Raw genomic sequence first — 21,412 nt, 5'->3', positions numbered from 1 at the left:
GGATACTAAAATTTTTTTTATATTTTATTACCAACATGGATTAATGCAGCTTGGTTACCATTAAGTAATATGTACTGTTTAATTATTATAGAGAAAAGAATAAAAAAAAATAGAATTATTTGCTTAAAATGGACCGTATTGAAGGTGGTTTTTATTATTATTTTATAGCCAAACAATAAGGGGGTTAATTACCAAAACTCCGAATGCAAAAATCACGAAAAAATGTGTGATTTTTATCAGACTTTTAAAAAATCAGGAATTTTTCAGAATTTATTAAACCCAGAGGATGGAAAAGCCTGAATCTTAAAATCTGGCACCTCAGCTCTGTCGAAGTTGCATACAAGTCAATGGGAGAAGTCCCAATGTTTTTTTGATGAGCACTGGGTTTCGTTCAATAGCCCCGAATTTTTCAGGCAAAAAGCATAAGAAATCAGAGTTTTCGGTTGAAAAATCCAAAAAAATGTGAAAATGTGAAAATCTGATTTTTTTCCCGATAAACCAAATTTTCGGGAAAATTTAATAATAAATACGCGTAAATAACTCAAGCTGATTTGATCGGAGTTTGTAGAACAAAATATTGAGATAAATTCAGACTTTGATAAATAACCTGCTAAGTATCCTCTGACAATGTAATAAAGTTAGTGCTCCCATTTGAGTGGGGAAACCTACTGACCTCCACCTCCTGTTTAACTACCAGCATCCTCCAAAGACAAGTGAAGTAAAGTGAACTATGACATGATTATAACGAGCTGTATTCCCAATACATTAAGGGGGTTATGTATCAAAGGTAGAATTTTACAGTTATGTCAGCTTTTTTAGACATAAAAGGAACTCACATCTCAAATGGTTTCTAATTTAAGAAAAAACTTGAATAGAAAAAAAACTCAAATCAGTGAGTTCAGGGTTAACCCAAAAACTGTGATCGAGTTTTCACTGAAAAAAACCTTGAATCACTCAAATTGACCGAGCTTTCAAGTGAAACCCACCAATATAAAGTGGAACTTCATGAAGGATATTAACATCTTCAAATGGTTTAAGGGACCTCTGCCATTGATTTCTACATGACCTTGACTGGTGTATTTTCAGATTCACACTATTTCCAGGGTTGGGGTTTACTAAAGAATACACTCGAAACCCCATGTGGAAAACACAATTGATTTTAACATACATGGGTATAGAGAATTTAATTAAAAGTAGGGAGGGGTGTGTGTATGGATGCTGGGTTTTCATTTGGAGGGGTTGAACTTGATGGACTTTGTCTTTTTTCAACCCAATTTAACTTTGTAACTATGTAACTATTAAACACCATATTCTATGCAGCATGATACTGAATACTTACACTTTTAATATAATGCAGTAGAATGTAATTAAAATGTTACAGGTAGGGGCTGATTCACAAAGGGTCGAATATCGAGGGTTAATTAACCCTCGATATTCGACTGGGAATTAAAATCCTTCAACTTCGAATATTGAAGTCGAAGGATTTTAGCGCAAATAGTGCGATTGAATGATCGAAGGATCATTCCTTCGATTGAACGATTAAATCCTTCGAATCGAACGATTCGAAGGATTTTAATCCAACGATCGAAGGAATATCCTTCGATCAAAAAAACTTAGGAAAGCCTATGGGGACCTTCCCCATAGGCTAACATTGAGTTCGGTAGCTTTTAGATGGCGAACTAGGGGGTCGAAGTTTTTTCTTAAAGAGACAGTACTTCGACTATCAAATGGTCGAATAGTCGAACGATTTTTAGTTCGAATAATTCGATTCGAAGTCGTAGTCGAAGGTCGTAGTAGCCCATTCGATGGTCAAAGTAGCCCAAAAACACTTCGAAATTCGAAGTTTTTTTACTTCGAATCCTTCACTCGAAGTAAGTGAATCGGCCCCGTACTGTTTTTCTTACACATTGCTGAATATCTTATAACTGTAAAAAATGAATTACTTTGAGTTTATCTGTTCTACAGCAGATGTGTCTCACTGGACTGGTTGATGTTTCTTATCTGGACAACCTACATTACCCAGAGTGAATCCTCCTGCAAGTTACCATCTGAAAATATGCAGGTTTATGAAAAAGATGGAGACATTCTTTTTGGAGCGCTTATCCCTGTGCATTTGCGACCAGAAATAATTACTATAAATTATACTGCAAAGCCAGCACCAAGGAAATGTGACAAGTAAGGTTAATTTATGAAACTAGTACCCTAATATTTCATTGCTGTCAAATTGAGTAAAATCCCTTTTCCAAGCATTTACCCCTTCACTGTAAATTGATCCATCACCCCATAAAATGAATATTTATGAACAGCAATACCACAAAAGAACAAGTATTATATTTTTTATTTCTGTTTTTTATGGTAATTCATATTGCCTTGTTTTATAGAAAAAAAATCAAGACTTATTTGCAATGAATAGGTGTGCAAGGGGATGCCTCATTCATGGCAGCTGCAAATATTACTTGCAAACTTTGTATTTAGAGTTTGATGCAACCCTTTATGCAGTGTCGGACTGGGATACCAGGGGCCCACCAGAAAACCTTAGGTTGAGGGCCCACTTTCCAAACTATTATACCTTCTCACTCACCCTCTTTATTCTCCTAAGGGCAAATTCACTAAAGCGCGAGGTGGTTAACGCTAGCGAAGTGGACCTACTCTATCGCTACTTCGCACCCTTACGCCAGACGAAGTTGCGCTATGGTGAAGGGACGTAACTACGCTAATTCACTAACTTGCGCATTTTACTGAACGTTAACTCTTGCGCCAGACTTGCTTTCGCCAACTGAGACCAGGCGAAGTGCAATAGAGTAGATAGGACTTGCTTCAAAAAAAGTTTAAATTAAAGTCCCAAAAAACGCTGGCATCTTTTACTTTTTTAAGGGTGATAGGCTGAAAAAGATCGTACTTTTTTTGGGGGTACCCTCCTTCCCCCCTACATTTCCTAACATATGGCACCTAAACTCTACAGTGGGCACATGTATAGGGCAAAATAACAACTCTACTTTGCCAGGCTTGTGTAGTGTAATGTATTTGTTGCAATATATACGTCCATTTAACTTTAACTTGGAGCCGTATGCAAATTAGGCATCGCTAGCGTAACTTTGCTTTGCTTGACGAATTAACGATAGCGCAAATCCGCTACCGTTCCCCTCCCTGAGCGCAATTTCGGATTATAGTGAATTAGCGGCGCCCTGGCGAAACTTCGCCTGGTGAAGTGCGGCGAAGGCGTCGCTATCGCATTTTCGCTGCTTAATGAATTTGCCCCCTAGTCTCTTATTCTCTACATACTATTCTCTATTCTTCGATTATTAAGCCTCTTTATTCCCATAAAGAAATAGAGTGAATGACCATGAAATAGGCCAAAAGGTTAGAAGCAGGAGGGCCCACTGACACCTTGGCCCACCGGGAGTTTTCCTGTTATCCTGGTGGGCCGTCTGACACTGCCTTTATGTTCAACAAACATTGTGATTTGTAATTTTTATTTAACATAATTTGCTTCTGTTTTTAAATGTGTTCTTGCAGGCTCTCTATTCAGCGTTATCTACAAGTCCTTGCCATGGTCTTTGCTATTAATGAGATCAATGAGAATCCAGAACTTCTGCCAAACATTACACTGGGCTTTCGTATATTTGACTCCTGCTACAATGAAATACAGGCTATTGAGGGCACTCTACAGATTCTGTCACTGACCAAAAAGGCAATTCCAAATTACATATGTGAAATAAAATCAAAAATTGTAGGATTAATAGGAGACCTTCAGTCTTCTTTCTCTCTTGCAGTGGCCAGAATTTTAGGAATCTACAAATTTCCACAGGTATGTGACCCTCGTTAGTGGTGCTTGCGAAGCAAAGCATCACTACTGTTATCTTGCAAACTTATTTTTATTCTTCTTCCGTATGAAAGTTTGGCGCGTAACTAGTCCCGCACCGTTTGTCCTAGACCCATGAATGAGGTGTCAAATCGTGCGGCTTAATCGGGAATGGGGTGGTATGACTTTTCTAAGGGGTGGGTGGTTAATTGCCCCTTGCGGGGGCAATTAACCACCCCGAAAAGTCCCATAGATTAACATTGAGGCCAACTTTTGACGGATTCTAGCGCAGAGAGGGAATCTTGTAGAAATGTTAAATTTACCACATTTGAAGAGGTTTGCGACCTGTGTCAGATGATACCCCACACAAGGGTATAAGTTTTACCCCCGGGGCAGGAGAGGTCCCCAAATTTGCCCCATTGACTTATAATGGGGAATTTATCGAATAATTAGTTTGTCGCAGACCCATGAATGAGGTGTCAAACCGTTCAGCTAATTCGGGAATGGGGTGTTGTGACTTTTCTGTCCTTTTTTTTTGGGGACCCAAAAAAGTGAGCGGAGCCGCAAACAACCAATCAGATTTTCCCTATTGACTTCCATGAGAAAATGTAAACAGCTGTAATTCTCACAGTAATAAAGCCAGAGCTCCCAAACTTGGCACCGTGGGTCACTGGGTGACTGCAGCCAAAATTTACAAAAAGTGGGCGGAGTCTACAACAGCCAATCAAATTTCAGCCATTCAATTAAATAGGAAAATTTTAAACTGCTGCCGCTCTTAGACGGTTAATGGCAGCCTCCTCAAAGTTGGCACAGTTGGTCACTGGGGGACTGGGATTAAAATTAAGAAAAGTGGGTGGAGCCAAAACCAACCAATCAGATTTCTTTGATTGGTTTTAATGGGAAAAATTAAGAAGGCTGCCATTCTCTCAGTATTGATGTCAGGGACCTTGAATATCACAAATGTGGTCGCTGGGGGTTTCCACTTCAAGTTTAGAAAAGTGGGCGGAGCCACCAACAACCAATCAAATTTCATTCATTGATTTTCAATAGAAAAAAATAGAAATGCTGCCATTTTTACACATTAAATGACAGCATTCCCAAACTTTGGTATGTTAGTCACTGAGTGACTGTGGTTCACAATTAGGAAAAAAAGGGGCGGGGCAACAACAGCCAATCAGATTTGGGCCTGAGTTTTGCCACGGCAAGCACCACTCACATTTTCTTCAGGAAATGTACCTCTCTAGTTTTAACTATTATTTTAACTAACTACACTTTCATTATCCTTATCAAAAGACGTTAGTGATGTGGGGTAATCAACATGGATATAAACATTTGCATTGTTTTTTTTCCTGATAATGGCGTTTATTTCAGTTCTTTCAGAAATTTGACAGCACATTTAATACTTTAAATCAGCCACAACCAAGACTTTCTATGACAATTATCTGGATTAATTTTAATTATTATAAATTAATAATAATAATTAATTAATTAAAATTATAAAATTAGGTAATAGATACAGCTTTATTTTTGGTATGCTGAGGTCATACAAAGCTAATTCACTAAAATCTGAAGTTACGTCCACGGCGTTGAACACTGGCGAAGTTGCGCTAGCGTCACTGCGCCAAGCAAATCAAAGTTACGCTTGCGTTTCCTAATTTGCTTATGGCAGGAAGTTAAAGTACAATGGACGTATATGTTGCAGCAAATACATTACATTACACAAGCCCAGGAAACCTTAATAAAAGAAAATAGAGTTGTTATATTGGCCTACACATGAGCCCAGTGTATAGTTTAGGTGCCATATGTTAGGAAATGTAGGGGGAAGCCGGTTACCCCAAAAAAATGTACGCTCTTTTGACGCCTATCACCCTGAAAAAAGGAAAAGACGCCAGCGTTTTTCGGGACTTTGAAAAATTTTCAACTAAATTTTGAGGAAGCCCTATCTACTCTATTGCACTTCACCTGGTTTGAGGTGGCGAAGGCAAGTCTGGTGCAAGAGGTAACGTTCAGTTAAATCCGCATCTTAGTGAATTTGTGTAGTTACGTCCATTCGCCACTGCCCAAATTCACCTGGCATTAGGGAGCAAAGTACTGCTAGAGTCTATCTCCTTCGCTATCGAAGTTACGCCAGGGACCGTTAGTAAATCGGCAAAGTACCGAAATGACGTCATGCTGGCAAATTTTCGCCAGAGTTAGTCACTTCGCCCATTAGGAAATTTGCCCCATTGTGGTAATGTACAGAACCAAAATTATAAAAAAGTTGTCTCTGTCCAAAGATTCATGGGCCTAATTGTATAAACCAAACTGTATTACAGGAAATATTTACCATTGTTGCCTTTCACCTACATTGCTGTAAAGAATATTTAGAACTATTTTTCTATTCTATCCAGATAAGCTATGGTTCTGCACTGGCCGACCTAAGTAACAAGATCAGTTTCCCTTCTTTTCTACGCACTATCTCAAGTGATAAAGTGCAGCCTTATTATTTCAGTCTCATAATGAATCACTTTAATTGGACCTGGATAGGAATTGTGGCTTCTGATAATGATTTTGGCCTGTATGACAGTGAGCTCTTAAGGAAAGACATTGAAGCAGCTGGGATTTGTGTGGCCTATTTTATACGGATATCTGCCCAACACACCAGAGATCGGACACTCTCTATTCTCCAAGTAATCAAAAGTTCATCAGCCACAGTTGTGTTACTTTATTGCTCAATGCCAGAACTAATCCCTTTTATGAAAGTAGCAAGTGAAGAAAATGTAACTGGAAGGGTCTGGGTTGCCAGTGGCAGCTGGATGGTTTCACCTATCTTTTCATACAATGAGTTTTGGAGAACCTTAAATGGTACTATTGGATTAGCGCTCCCTTTGATCCCAATTCCAGGGTTTGGAAAGTTCCTGTACAGCATTCAACCATTCCTATACCCAGCAGATATTTTCATGATATCATTTTGGGAGGCAGGGTTTAGCTGCTTGTGGCATAGCGAAAGTGAGAATGAGACTGAAACCCCAAACAATGGAAGTACTTTGTATTGCACTGGAAAAGAAAATCTTAAACATTTACAGTCCCTTGGATATCACGAGGAATCCTCAAGATTTACCATTCTTGTTTACAACGCAGTATATTCACTGGCCCATGGTATCCATAACATGATTTCATGCAGAACAGAATTGCCATGTTTTAACATAAGTAGACTAGACCCATGGAAGGTAAGAAATACATGAGCATTTTGTATTGTACCTAAAATAATATAAAAAAGTAGGAATGCACCGAATCCAGGATTCAGTTTGTGATTCATCCTTTTTCAGCAGGGTTCGGATTTGTCTGAATTCTTGTGCCTGGCCGAACTGAATCCAAATGCTAATTTGTATATGTAAATTAGGGTCGGGAAGGGAAATCATGGGACTTTTTGTCACAAAACAAGAAAAACAAATGTTTCTACAAAACAAGGAAGAATTTTTCCACTTTTACCTTTCTCAACCCTAATTTGCATATGCAAATAAGGATTTGGATTCATTTAGGTATTCGGCCAAATCTTTCAGAGAAGATTCGGGGATTCGGTGCATCCCTATAAAAAAAGAAAAATACGTCTCAGAGTGGGCACTATTGCACAGATCCCTTTAAATGGATATTGACAGTATTTCAGTAATCATACCAATATCATTTCCAGGAGAAAATATCCCCAGGATGATATATTTTGGCCATTTGGTGGTAGTTAACTTCCAGATCTGAATCACACTGTACACATTCTCCTATTCCTGTAAAAAAGGTGTCATCACTAGGATTCTGTGACCTATTGAATGCAAGGGTGGGATTTTTTTTAAATATCCCTTTACTGTCTTTGCTGTTGCACAATGGACACAATGGAAGGCCGCAGCACAAAGTGTTCCTGCTACTTTTTATTCCTCTTAAGAAACCAAGCCAACGTTTTGCAAAACAAGACATTTATTCATTATTCAAAATATTTGTTCTGAAATTATTGTGATTATTAAAAAAAATAGCATAAAACAAAATCCAGATTTTGTTCCCCATTTGAGTGGTTGATATAACCAACACAAGTGCCTCAGATACTGAGACAAACCCTCCTAGACCTTACACTTCCTTGGTTACACTGCATCCTGTATACTAACAATATTCCAGTCACCAAAATATATAACTGACTATCCTGAACATTTTTATATAATACATTTATATGTATTGTTAATGTTTTTGTTTTTAAAGATCTTGCATTATCTAAAGAGTGTGAGGGTAAAAAATACTGCTGGCCAGGAACTCTCATTTGATGAGAATGGGGACCAACCTTGCAAACTTGAGTTTATGAACTGGCAAGCGCTTCCCAATGGTCAAACAAAGTACGTCAAATTTGCAATTTCTGATCACCATATTGCCATAAGTAATGACACAATTTTCTGGAGTGGAGGTTTTACACAGGTGAGTCATTCTAACTAAATAATAAAAATAATAGTAATAATGGCCCATACAGGTGTAACACCCTATTGGACACCCCCCTGGGCCAAGGTTGTACATCCTTATCATATACAGTACCAGGTCCTGAATCCCCTTTGCTAAGTGAAAGGGTACTGGGAATTACCTCTCATGGCAGTGCCTCCACCTAATGGGATCCGGGAAAACACCATTAGGAAAAAAAGCAAACACACTGTATAAAAATATAACTTTAAATAAAATTAAAGGCAGAGTAAAATATGCATTTACATCCTATTAATGACCCACTACCCTGGGAATATCTGCAGTCCAATCCTTGCCTTGCCGGTAAAGTCCAACACTTCACTCCTGGTGTCTCAGTCCCTTTTCCCCAAAGAGCTTTTAAAGTTCCTAGGTAGCGCTACCTGCCCAAATACCTCTCCCGCTGGACAAAGGTATTTGCTCGCACGTGACAGACACACGAGCACAGCCTGTTTCACAAACAGGAGACAAACTGGATCTTTCTTTTTCTACCCTCCCTTGGGCACAACTCACCATGGAGATTCACACAGATGGGTAGGCTCATCCAGAGCAGGAACAGGCATCCACAGGGATGAAATCCATTCAGCGAAGCACACGCAGCTTGCTTTATTCTCATGGCATAGCTCCCAGCACTCTCCATAATGTGAGCAAATACAGTCTTCATTTGCTGATCTACAGCTCCCAGCACTCTCCATAGTGTGAGCACTCAAAAAGTCCATCCAAACTCTAAACCTGCATGGTTGAGCTTACCAGGCTTTGGAGTACCCTGCCTCAAAACTGCAGGGCTATCCAACTCCTTTTAAGCCCCTACATCTTGCAGTACTTCTAACTACTCTCTCCTCGTTGAAGTAGAAATCAGCAATGGCAGAGTGAAGCAGCGACACCTTATGACACCCTCCATTATATGCCAGACACACTGCACAGACAAGGGCTCCTTCCTCTCCCGTCACTCTAAATTCAACCTGTAACTCCACAGGCAGGGGATTTCCCAACATGTGGTTTCACATTAAGTAACAGAGGGGAATTAACCCTCTGAATCCCTACATTGGTATGAAGTTGTTGCATGAATCTGTATGTCATTGGCATTGCAATGAATTGGACAAAATCATTTTTGGTAGGAATAAGCCTGTTAGAATGTGGTTGGATATCAGAAGAGATTTACAGGCTTATTTATTAAAGGTTGAATTTTAGTGGTTTTAGAGAATTTTGAAACCAAGTCTAAACTCGCTTTCTCTAAAACCACAAGTGTCATGAAATGTATAAAAAAATTTGCACTGAAAAAGCACGAATGGGGAAAGTCACAAAACTATGACTTTTTAGTATTGTTGCACAAAAGGCAGCATCAAAAATACCCAAAAACCCCTAAAACCACAAATAAAACAAAGATCTTTGAATTGCAATAGGGACATCTGCCACTATGTTTTACACGATTTTGACAGGTTTTAGCTGGAGTATTCTTGTATTCATAATTGTCACAGTTTTGTCGCATAATAAATCCCCAAAAAAGTCATATTTTTTTTCCAGGATTGTTGGCTTCAAAAAGCCTAAACCTAAAAAGTTGTGGTTTAATAAATTGGCCCTTAGATAATACCAAGATATCTTCAAAATCAGCATGCCTAGTACCCCCAAGAAAGTCTGGCATGTGACCCACTGCAGCTGTTCTACATGACTGCAATAACCGAATAATAAGGCTTTCCCAAATGTGCAACTGATTTTTTGAATTGGATCCTGCTGAAAAAAGCCGAGTCCCAAACTGAATCCTGTATTCAGTGCATCCCTGATATACACATTATGGTTAGTTTAATCTGGAGCCAGTTAATCTGCCTGTAGGTTTTTGGAGTGTAAACACACAAGTCACTTTATAACAGTACTGAAATTGAACTCCAGTGCTTCATGCAGTAACAAACGTCTGGGTTAACAGTTGATAAATGCAAAGCAATATTATTCTTTGGTACCTTAAATAGTAAGGTACATGACTGAATAAATTCAGGCGTTTTTTCCCAATTGTGTTTATATCCAGTATATAACTTGCATAACCCTCATTACAGTCAAACCAGATATTTTCCCTTTGTGATATGATGGAATCTGATTGCATGACAATTCTGCTAAGGGGCATCCTTAAATGAGCAGGCACCCTAGTGTTCTAGGGCTGTATTTATACTCGATATAAAGTTATACTAATTGTATCATTTGTACAATAGGTACCAATATCCACATGTAGTAAAAGCTGTCCTACAGGATACAGAAAAGCCCCACAGAAGGGACAACCTGTCTGCTGTTTTGACTGTATCTTATGTTCTGAAGGGGAGTTTAGCAATGAAACAGGTAAACCAGATTTTTATAAATTTCAGAAGCAAACCTTATATAAACAAAATGGATGATGTCTATTATTGGATTAGTATGCATGCGTTGCCTATATGTCAGTGAAGACCCTAGCTCAATAGTGGAGGCTGGCAAGCAGACAAACCGTTTATTAACACTATAGGGGGAATGTTATTACAATTTGCAGGTGTTATTTAAAATGGCGTTTTTGCATATGTTTAGCAAAGCTCGCAATGTAAAATCCTTCATTGGCAAATATTACATTGTGCATTATCGCTAAGCAGAAGTTTAGCTTTAACACCTGCTCTGAAGTTTCCGTAAATATTTTATCGCAAAAAACACTTCGCGTTTGCGAAATCTAATTACACACGCTGCGAATGTTGCAAAAGACATTTGGGCACGAACTTTGCAATGAAGTCAGTGAGGTCTGTAATCAGTCAAAAAGGACGTGAACATGGTCGCTAATATTCGCAAGTGTATTTGCGCAGGTTTTTTGCAGTAACAAAACATATTACATTCCCCTTATATAAACCGATAGCTCTGAGCATGGCTTAATTTAAAAATATATGGCTTCTTCCAATTATTCATTAATGGAATTGCCATTGACATTGGAGACAGTAGAACAGCAAAGGGTATTAAACAAAACATGTTGGTATAAAATAGTTAATGGTGCCCAGCCATTTTATTCATACTGATCTGAACTCATTATTCACACATGCAACATTAATGATAATGTGAGCCTATTGGGTGTAATTCTTGCTCTTGCTTGATTATAATTTTCTGCTCCATTGATCGATATATTTTTCTTTTAAGATTCAATAATCTGTAAGAAGTGCCCTGAAGACATGTGGGCAAATGAAAAACATAATGACTGCAGGGTACGAAGTTGGGAGTTTCTGTCATATAATGAGACCTTAGGAGGCACTTTGGCTACTCTTTCAATTGTGGGATCTTTCATCCCTCTCGGCATCCTGGCAATTTTTATCAAATACTCGGAAACACCTGTTGTGAGAGCTAATAACCGGACTCTTAGTTACCTCCTCCTACTTTCCTTGTTTTTCTGCTACCTCTGCTCTCTATCATTTATTGGCCGCCCTGTTTCTATAATCTGTGTCCTCAGGCAGTTTATATTTGGGATCAGTTTTGTCATGAGCATTTCATGTATCTTGGGAAAGACAATGATGGTGGTGATCGCCTTCAACCTCACCCAGCCAAGGAACAGCAGGAGAATGTGGAGGGGGTCTCAATTACCTATCAGTTTGGTGCTGGTGTGCACAACTATACAAATTATTATATGTGTTGGTTGGCTTGCAAACTCTCCACCATTTACATATGATGACAAAAAGTCAAAGACTGGTACCATTATTGTGGAATGTAACAAGGGATCACCTGTTGCTTATGCATGCACAATGGGATATATGGGATTCCTAGCTACTTTGTGTTTTGTAGTTGCTTATTTAGTGAGAAATTTGCCAGGCAGATTCAATGAGGCCAAACTGATCACCTTTAGTATGTTGATATTTGGAGCTGTTTGGATCTCCTTCATCCCAGCCTACCTCAGCACCACAGGGAAGTACATGGTGGCAGTGGAAGTGTTTGCAATTTTGTCTTCAAGCAGTGGATTAGTGGCATGTATATTTTTTCCTAAATGCTACATTATTATAGTGAGACCAGAGAAGAATAAGAAAGAAAGAACATCATTTAAAGACTGAGTTGCTGGATAGATTTTATTGTGATTTACTCTAAATTATATATTGTTAAGGTATAATTTCATGTCTGATCAGTTGTAGTATTGGCATAATAAAATTATTGCCAGATCCAACTGGGGCATTACTGATAACTATGCTTGCTTTAATTCATGACACGAGCTGCCTCTGCTCTCGTATTGTATCATATAGGGCTCATCAGCAGACATAAGTTATGCACTTTGATAGATACAGTATATCTAGTTCTTGCAACAGTTGCAATTCCTGTACTCTGTGTGCGTTGTGCTGGTTGCATCTTCAATAGCACAACAAGTGGCAAGCGAACTGTACTTAATAACGGCTTAAGTAAGTGGCATCCAATGGCCTCACATGGTAGGTACAAGTTGCACCTGCCATTCACAATGCATTTTGTGCTAAAACAAACAAAACATAAATGAGCTTTTGTGTCTCATGCATTTGAAGTGTGACAAATGAAAGGTTTTGCCATTAGAAAAATCTCAAGTAAAAAATATCAAATCATTTTTTACTTTGTTAGCATTTTTTTTGTCATTAGAACATACTGTATATTAAATGTTAAACTGGCAAGTGGACTGGAGATCTAATCCATGCATTGCAAGTTGGCAAACTTAAAAACATTTAGGAGCAGATCTATCCATGGTAATTTTGACTCATGCAAATTCAAGTAGAATTGGCATTTTTTCAAAGTTTTAATATATTTTCACATTTTTGAAGTGGCAAGGTTGGTTGCTTCCAGGTGCAGAGACTAGCCACAAACCGAATGAATGGATTCAGGAGATGTGAACAAGGAAATAAAGTGCTGGGTCTTCATACTGAAAATGTAAATAATAGACCATGGGAAAGTCTTTCTACTGCACCCTGGGGATGAGATCTTAGGGGCAGATTTACTATGGGTCGAATATCGAGGGTTAATTAACCCTCGATATTCGACTGGGAACTAAAATCGTTCGACTTCGAATATCGAAGTCGAACGATTTTGCGCAAATCCTGCGATCGAACGATCAAAGGATTTAATCGTTCGATCGAAGGATTAAATCCTTCGAATCGAACGATTCGAAGGATTTTAATCCAACGATCGAAGGAAAATCCTTCGATCAAAAAATCACAGGCAAGCCTATGGGGACCTTCCCCATCGGCTAACATTGACTTCGGTAGGTTTTATCTACCGAAGTAGGTGGTCGAATTTTTTTTTAAAGAGGCAGTACTTCGATTATCGAATGGTCGAATAATCGAACGATTTTTACTTCGAATCGTTCGAATTCGATCGAATTCGATCGAATTTAACCAATTCGATGGTCGAAGTACCCAAAAAATACTTTGAAATTCGAATTTTTTTTCATTCGAATTCTTCACTCGAATTTTGTAAATCTGCCCCTTAGTGTGCAAGGCCTAAATGCTGCAGGGTCACAAACTAGTTCTGCGATGAGAGCCTGAACCAATATGGATTCTGGAATAATTAGTAAAGTAGGGTCTCTATAAAAAGCCTCAAGCCTTTCATTTTAGGTCATACTAGTTGTACGCTCCTTCTTCTATGCCAGCTCTAAGGGTGGAGAATAATGGTAATGATGTGGGCTGGTGTATTCCACCAGGTAATAAAAGAAATTGACATTGTCTCTATCGACACTGATCCTGGGGTAGAGTCTCAGTTTTGGGGCAGAAGGCGAGGTTGCCTACATGGTGTTGTCTACATGGTGTGGACTATATCAATAGTGATGTGCAGATGGCTTCTATGATTGAATTTCAGGGAGGGGTTTAAAGAGATCCCATTAACTGTATGCCAACTGATATCACTGTTAAAGGGACATTATAACAGCCCATGACACAGTCACAACAGCACATAATGAAATCCTATCTTAATGGGCTTCTAACTTCTAACACAATTCAATTATCCAACAAGGAGTAGGCCACCTGTATCCCATACATAGAATGTAAAGAAACATTAAATTCCTATTTTGTTGGAATTTTGTCTCTCACTGAGCTTACACAAACTACTCTCTTGTGTCTTTCTCTCAGACTGGAGCTCACTATTATGTCTTGAGCTACCTTTTAATTATCCACCTGAGGTGTCTCAGGTAAAACACCCAGGCTGGATTAGCTGTACCAGAACCATTTTATTACGGAGATACCTAAACTCTGTCCTGTTTCTTATCTCTTCAGCTAAACAGGTAAACTGATGCTGCTCCGTGTTCGGACCTTGTCAGGGAGATAATTAGATCACCAGTGCAAAGATAAGCAGAAGCCCATTATCTAGTGGTGTTATAGGCTCATTTATATATATGGGCATATTTTGTGACAGAGCAGTTAAAACTAATGGGCCAAAAGGTCCGAAATTGAAGGTTATTTACCTGAGTTGTCTCTGGTAAAACACCCAAGCTGGATTAGCCGTCCTAGAACTATTCTGATAGCAAACTTGGAGATATGTAAGCTCCATCCTGGACTTTCCCAGGAATCCTGATAGTGACCATGCCACAGTATAGTTTTTGTTATTTCTTTACCTTAACAGGCAAATTGAAGCTATTCCATGTTTGGTCCTTGCAGCGGAGATAAACAGAAGCCCATTATCTGGGGGGGGGTTATAGGTTTGCTTATATATATGGGCATATTTTGTGACAGAGTGCTTACACAAATGAACCAAAAGGTCCTAAATTTACTATTATCTTTATTGTAACATTATATTTATATTATATCTTGCACATAAGGTACTAAAATCCACATGGAGTTTCAGCTTCCATACAAGTTATGGAAAATCTGCACAGATAGGACAGTCTACTTGCTGGTTTAATACTATATTACATTCAGATGGCAAGATTAGTTGTGAAGCAGGAGGCTTCTGAGACAAATTCAGGACAAGGGGATTAGCCAGAGGAGATATATATTCTATGCTTAGTTGCAATAGGAGCATAAGGTAGTGAGGGCTATTCACTAAACAGCTTTGGCTACTCAGAGCAGACTGAGCAGGTAACTACTAGGCATGAAGAATCAACCAGCGTAGAGACTCAAATTCCTAGAGAAGGAGTAAATATTGTAATCTTTGTTCTGCCCAGAGGAACCCAAAACAGCCTGAGTAATATTCAAGATATATATAGTAAAAGTATGGCAAGGGACAAGCAAGATAGCCATGTATACGAAAAATACAGCTTTGTAGAAACAGACACTCATTGGCAGTTGGCAAGTTCCAATTATTATTATCATTCTCTCACACCTTATTTGGTCCCTCAAGTAAATAATCATGATACTTATTATAATTACATGGCAAATCTGGTACTGTAAGCAGTATGATGTCAATGCATGTATGTGCATTCATTTTAATATAAATACCTCCTGATTTATTTCTCTCCACAGTGACAGATATTGGACTCTTCTACCATACAGCATGCAGTTCTTGGAGCGCCTTTGGTAACTGTGCTTACAATTACTACAATTATGTGCAGAATTTGTTTGCTTAATTGTTGTAGTAATGTACTTGGGTTTATTGTCAATAGAATATTATTATTTGCATTTACGATTTCTGTTTATCGGGCAATAAGTAGACTAACAGAATTAAGAAAAAAGAGGACAGACGAAAGAGAAACAAGATGTTAGCACTTTATTCAATCTAATGTTGCACAGATCAGGATTAAAGGGTGTTCAACTTGATTGCTAGTATGATGGCAGAGATGTGATTGAGAGACTGGAGGATGCAATAAAATAAAATTGGAGCCTCATTGAGCAATAGTGCCACATCTGGCTGCTGGAAAGAGGCAGAATAAAAAGATAACAATTAAGAATTTATAAAGAATTAAAACCAATTGACAAGTTGCTGGAGGTTGAACATTCTATAACATCGTAAAAAACTAGTAAACGCCTTTAACCTTGTTGCTTTTTCTACCCTTATTAGACAAGTATAGATAGAATAGTGGAAGGAAGCATCTGATTGCTTGTTGAGGTTTACGGGGCTAGGACAGTCTTTCCCACTGTATGTGCATAACCCTATAAGTACAGTTACACATTTTTAACTAAGAGTAATTTAGTATTTTTCTGATACATGTGATGTATAGGAACATTATGTAAGCATAAGACAGGCTAATGACATGGTGAGCTACAATGTATGTAGGTACAGGTATTGGATCCATTATCCAGAAAGCTCCAAAATACAGGAATGCCATCTCCCATATACTCCATTGATATTGAATAATTTAAATGTTTAAAATGTATTTCCCTTTGTAATAATAAAACAGTACAACTAAGATAAAATTAATCCTTATTGAAGGCAAAACAATCCTTGGGTTTATTTAATCTTTAAATGATTTTAAATGAATTAAAATATGATACAAATTACAGGAAGATATCTTATCTGGATAACCCCTGGTCCTGACCATTCTGGATAACAGTTTATAAAGAAAGAATTGTTCAGTGTACCTTCCTAAAAAAGCAATACGTTTTCCGAACGAAAGAGGTGTGATTACCAAAATAATGTGTTATAGAAATGAAAAGAAGTAAAACCCCTCTCTATTCAATTAACCACCAATTAAAGAAAATTCAAGTATTGGTGCAGCAGTGTCAGAGTTTATTAACAGTTTCGTTAAAGGTTACTAACCCAGTGTTGCTTCAATTATTGGGCAGCCATTGGGTAACCCAGCAATGGCTGCCCAATAATTGAAGCAACACTGGGTTAGTAACCTTTAACGAAACTGTTAATAAACTCTGACATTCTGGATAACAGATCCCATGCCTGTAGAGTAATTTGTATCCACGTCACTCATATATTGAGCTCTTAGTGTTTGCTGAGACTCTTCACTTACTTTAAATATTTATACCCAGAATTTTTATACTTATTTAGTTCTAGAACATCTAGGGGCCTATAGGCTAGGCACTCCTGGTGTAGTTTTTTTCTCAGAAGGGTTGTAAACCTTTGGACCGCTTGCTAACCTGCTATAGAACCAAAATACATTTAAGGGCCGATTCACTAAATTCGAGTGAAGGATTCGAAGTAAAAAAACTTATAATTTCGAAGTATTTTTTGGGCTACTTCGACCATCGAATGGGCTACTTCAACCTTCGACTACGACTATGACTACGACTTCGAATCGAAGGATTCGAAGTAAAAATCGTTCGACTATTCGACCATTCGATAGTCGAAGTACTGTCTCTTTAAAAAAAACTTCGACCCCCTAGTTCGGCAGATAAAAGCTACCGAAGTCAATGTTAGCCTATGGGGAAGGTCCCCATAGGCTTGCCTAAGTTTTTTTGATCGAAGGATATTCCTTCGATCGTTGGATTTAAATCCTTCGAATCGTTCGATTCGAAGGATTTAATCGTTCGATCGAAGGAATAATCCTTTGATCGTACGATCGCAGAATTTGGTTAATTAACCCTCGATATTCGACCCTTAATGAATCAGCCCCTTAGCTATTCTGGTCATAGGACATACAAGGGCAGTGTATACATTTTGAATATTGCTGTGTATATTCCAATGTTATTATTTACAATGAATCTTGTGGTTGAACTTTTCAGTAAATATTCCTTATTCGCCTGGCTGCTGTTTCTCGGCTCTGCTGTCAGTAATGCACAGGGTGATACAAGCTGCAAGTTGCCATCTGAAAATCTTCAGGTATATGAAAAAGCTGGAGACATTATACTCGGAGCTCTTATCCCTGTGCATCTTGAACCAAGCAACACTAAAATAAATTTCAAATCAAAGCCCTCATTAGGAAAATGTAACAAGTAAGGCTGCATTTTGTATTTTGATTTTCTTAAATGGTAAGCACTGATCCTAATGTACAAAATGAAAATATTTGTATTGTACTTGTTTATGAATATATGTGTGGGTTTTGCAAATGCAAGATGGGATCAGATGAGAAGTAGTGTATAAGATTATGGCTATAGGTTATTTGCCTTGCATCCTCTATGAGATCCTCTTCTATGACCCCAAGATCTTGGGATTATTCATTTTAAATTTCAGTATCTTTTTGATACTGTGGGCCCCAAGAAAAAATGCTGACATGTTATCAATATAGCCTATTAATTACTGTAATTACAATGTACTGCTGGATGCTTATAGACCACAACATTTCCCTTCTATTAGAAATGGAGAAACCCATGAAGCTCAATCCTTGCAAACATTTATAACTAACCCATGTGTTGTAAAACCAAAATAATTTGGCCGGAAATCTTAATTTAGGGGCGATTTATCAAAGTGTGAAATTAAAGTTCACCACAGAAATGTTCACATACTTTATATTTATTCATATGGATTTTTTAAAAGCATATCAATGGGTAAAAATTAAGAGTTTACCATTTTATAAATTATTTATAAAATGCTGCCCTGACCTATTGATATCAACCTGATTTTCAGCCAGACATCAGTTTTGCAGAACCTTATGTGAGCAGATGAGCTGCCAACTCAGAATGGACTGAATCAGCATCTTAAATCTGCCCCCTTTAGCTTGTACATCTCCCTCTTTAACTTTGCAGTAGTGAACATTCTCTTTGCATTGGTGTAAATTCATAACTCTTCTTCAGGTGTAATTTCTCCAGTGAATAGTCTCCGATTTACTATAAGCACAAGAATGAATTTTCGCCAAGAGAAATTTCTCCAGGTTCAGGCTGGAGAACTACCAAAAAAAAAGATAGAGCAGCCACTTGAATCTCAAATTCTCAATTTTCACAAAGAATTTATGCCAGGAGAAAGTTCACCAAATTTCTCTTGAACAAATATTTTTAGTAATATGTTGTGAAAATACAACTGGCGAATTAAGGTATTTACGTCTTAAATAGCATCTTAGTAAATATGCCCCGTTGGCACTACCTTATTATGTACCTGGTCCGTCCTTGACGACTTTTAAGTTGGTTATACCCCTTTAAGCTCCTTGTGTTTGGACTATTTTGCACTTGACTTTCAAACTGTATCTGTAGTTCAAATATATATTTTCAATTTTATAGTTTAAGTATATATTTTCTTCCTTGGAATCTTTTAGGCTATCTATTTTCTGTTATCTACATGTCCTTGCCATGGTCTTCGCTATTAATGAGATCAATGAGAATGCAGAACTTCTTCCAAACATTACACTTGGCTTCCGTATATACGACTCCTGCTTTAATGAAATGCAGGCTGTTAATGGAGCGCTACAGCTTCTGTCCGGGTCGGATATTGCAATTCCAAATTACATTTGTGATATAAAATCTAAAATGGTGGGATTAATTGGAGATTTCCTATCATCCTCCACACTTGCAGTGGCAAGAATATTGGGATTATACAGGTTTCCTCAGGTATGCGAAAAATAATAAGCAGGTAACATTTAATGGTTATATGTTAAAAATCAAACATCTTGCTGTGTTACTACACCTGGGTAAATGTTGTGCCTTTTTATTACATATTGGGTATAGTTCTTTATTAAGCACTTGATATGAGGCTATACTTTATACAGATTATGACAGCCTATTGACATATAAATAAGTAAAAAAAAGTTGCCAGTATAAGGCATTACTGAAACATAGTCATGTCCATAAATGGTAGAATTCTTTTGAAATAGCTCTAACAATAACTTATGATGGAAACTTCTCTTCCCAGAAAGTGGAGCCTAATGGGTGATTTATGTTAATAAACAAAATCTCTTAAAAGCTGTAAATGAAGAAAAATATTAGCAAAATAGCAGTAATATGAATAAAATTATATTTTAAGTAATATTGTTCGTTAAAATTAATATATTTTTTTTTTTTTAATTTAAAATTTTTATTAACCATCATTTCCAAAGAAAAACAAGAGGTACAACAAAGATGCAGAAGGATATTCAAGTGACAGTAGCAGCTGCTGCACAACAGAATATGACTGTTCGAGTAGCACAATCTACACATATGCATCATATCATGGAGATGAATAGTGCCATAACGAGAAAAGGAATCCGCATGGAAATGAATGCGTTTAGTAGAAAGGTAGATAGAGAAAAAGAAAAAGAAAGGAATATAGAAAAATAGAAAAATAGACAGGTCTGACGAGGTATGGGAAGGTAGGAAGGGTAGATCATTGTACGATACCTCGAAGTTGCAAAGTCTCCAGATACTGAGCCCACGGATACCACTCCAGTTCCCCCTCATAACTTCTATCCTGAAGTCTGTTTCTGATGGATTCCATCGCCCTAATCCAATTCACCTTTGATATCAAAATTTGTAAGCTCGGAAGTGTAGGTCTCTTCCAATTTGCTGCCAGTAATGATCTTGCTGCTGTCAGGATATGAGTGGCTAAAGTACGTGTTTGTTTTAAGCGTATGGCCCTAATCCTCATTCCCAAGAGAAAAGAGTGTGGGGAGGGCTGTATAACGCAGCGCAGAACTTCAGAGAGCAAAGTTGCTACCATCTTCCAAAATATCCGAGCCACTGTACAGGTCCACCAGGTGTGCAGGAAGGAACCCCTTTCTCCACAGCCCCTAAAGCACTGCGAGTGATCAGGGTTACCGCTGAGGGTAGCAATGCGTGAGGGGGTGTAGTACCACCTAAAAATTATTTTATAAGCTCTCTCACTAGAGGCTGCACATATTGAAGTTCGCCTGGCCGTGTCCCAGATTTCCGACCAGGACTTATCAGAGATGGCCAAGTCCAAATCCTCTTCCAACTTCTGCATGTAAGGCTGACGTGTAACTGTGTTGTCAGTCGAGAGGCTAACATACAGAAGTGAGATAAGGTGTGTTGGGTATGAGTGGTCGCGACACAGCTTTTCAAAGTATGTAAGAGTGGAAGACGTTTGGGCTTTGCAAGCAATGCTCACATAGTGCCGAATCTGTAAGTAGCGATAGAATTGTGCATGGGGAATACTATATTCGTCCCTAAATTGTTGGAAAGATTTAACAGTCCCTTCAGAGACAAAATCCAATAAGGTTGTCAGGTTCGCAGATATCCAGACCTGAAACTCCAAGGGAGTGTTACCTGGGGAGAAGTCTTTATTGTTAAAAATAGTCCTGAATTTTGTGGCAGTGTTACTTAATTTCATCATGAACGCTATAGAGTCCCATAGATCTAAAGCTTGCTGTGACGGGTGAAGGAGGTGGGGAAGGGGGACCCTAGCCGTTTTAGGGATCCAAAATAAATGGGCAAGTTGTAGAGGGGCCGAATAGTGATTTTCGATGGA

General features: G+C 38.1%; 1 protein-coding gene across 1 annotated transcript; it reads left to right on the top strand.

Moving 5' to 3' along the window:
• Positions 1-2,056: 2,056 nt before the first annotated feature.
• On the top strand, positions 2,057-12,300 carry LOC108695884 (extracellular calcium-sensing receptor). Its single transcript, XM_018224836.1, has 6 exons — positions 2,057-2,175; positions 3,517-3,808; positions 6,193-7,011; positions 8,024-8,233; positions 10,468-10,591; positions 11,402-12,300. The coding sequence occupies exons 1-6, from the start codon at positions 2,057-2,059 to the stop codon at positions 12,298-12,300; spliced, it is 2,463 nt and encodes an 820-aa protein (XP_018080325.1).
• Positions 12,301-21,412: the final 9,112 nt, after the last annotated feature.

This window comes from Xenopus laevis, chromosome 7L (genome assembly GCF_017654675.1).
Source record: "Xenopus laevis strain J_2021 chromosome 7L, Xenopus_laevis_v10.1, whole genome shotgun sequence".
NCBI classification, from domain to species: Eukaryota; Metazoa; Chordata; class Amphibia; order Anura; family Pipidae; genus Xenopus; species Xenopus laevis.
This window is presented reverse-complemented; position numbering and strand designations above follow the sequence as displayed.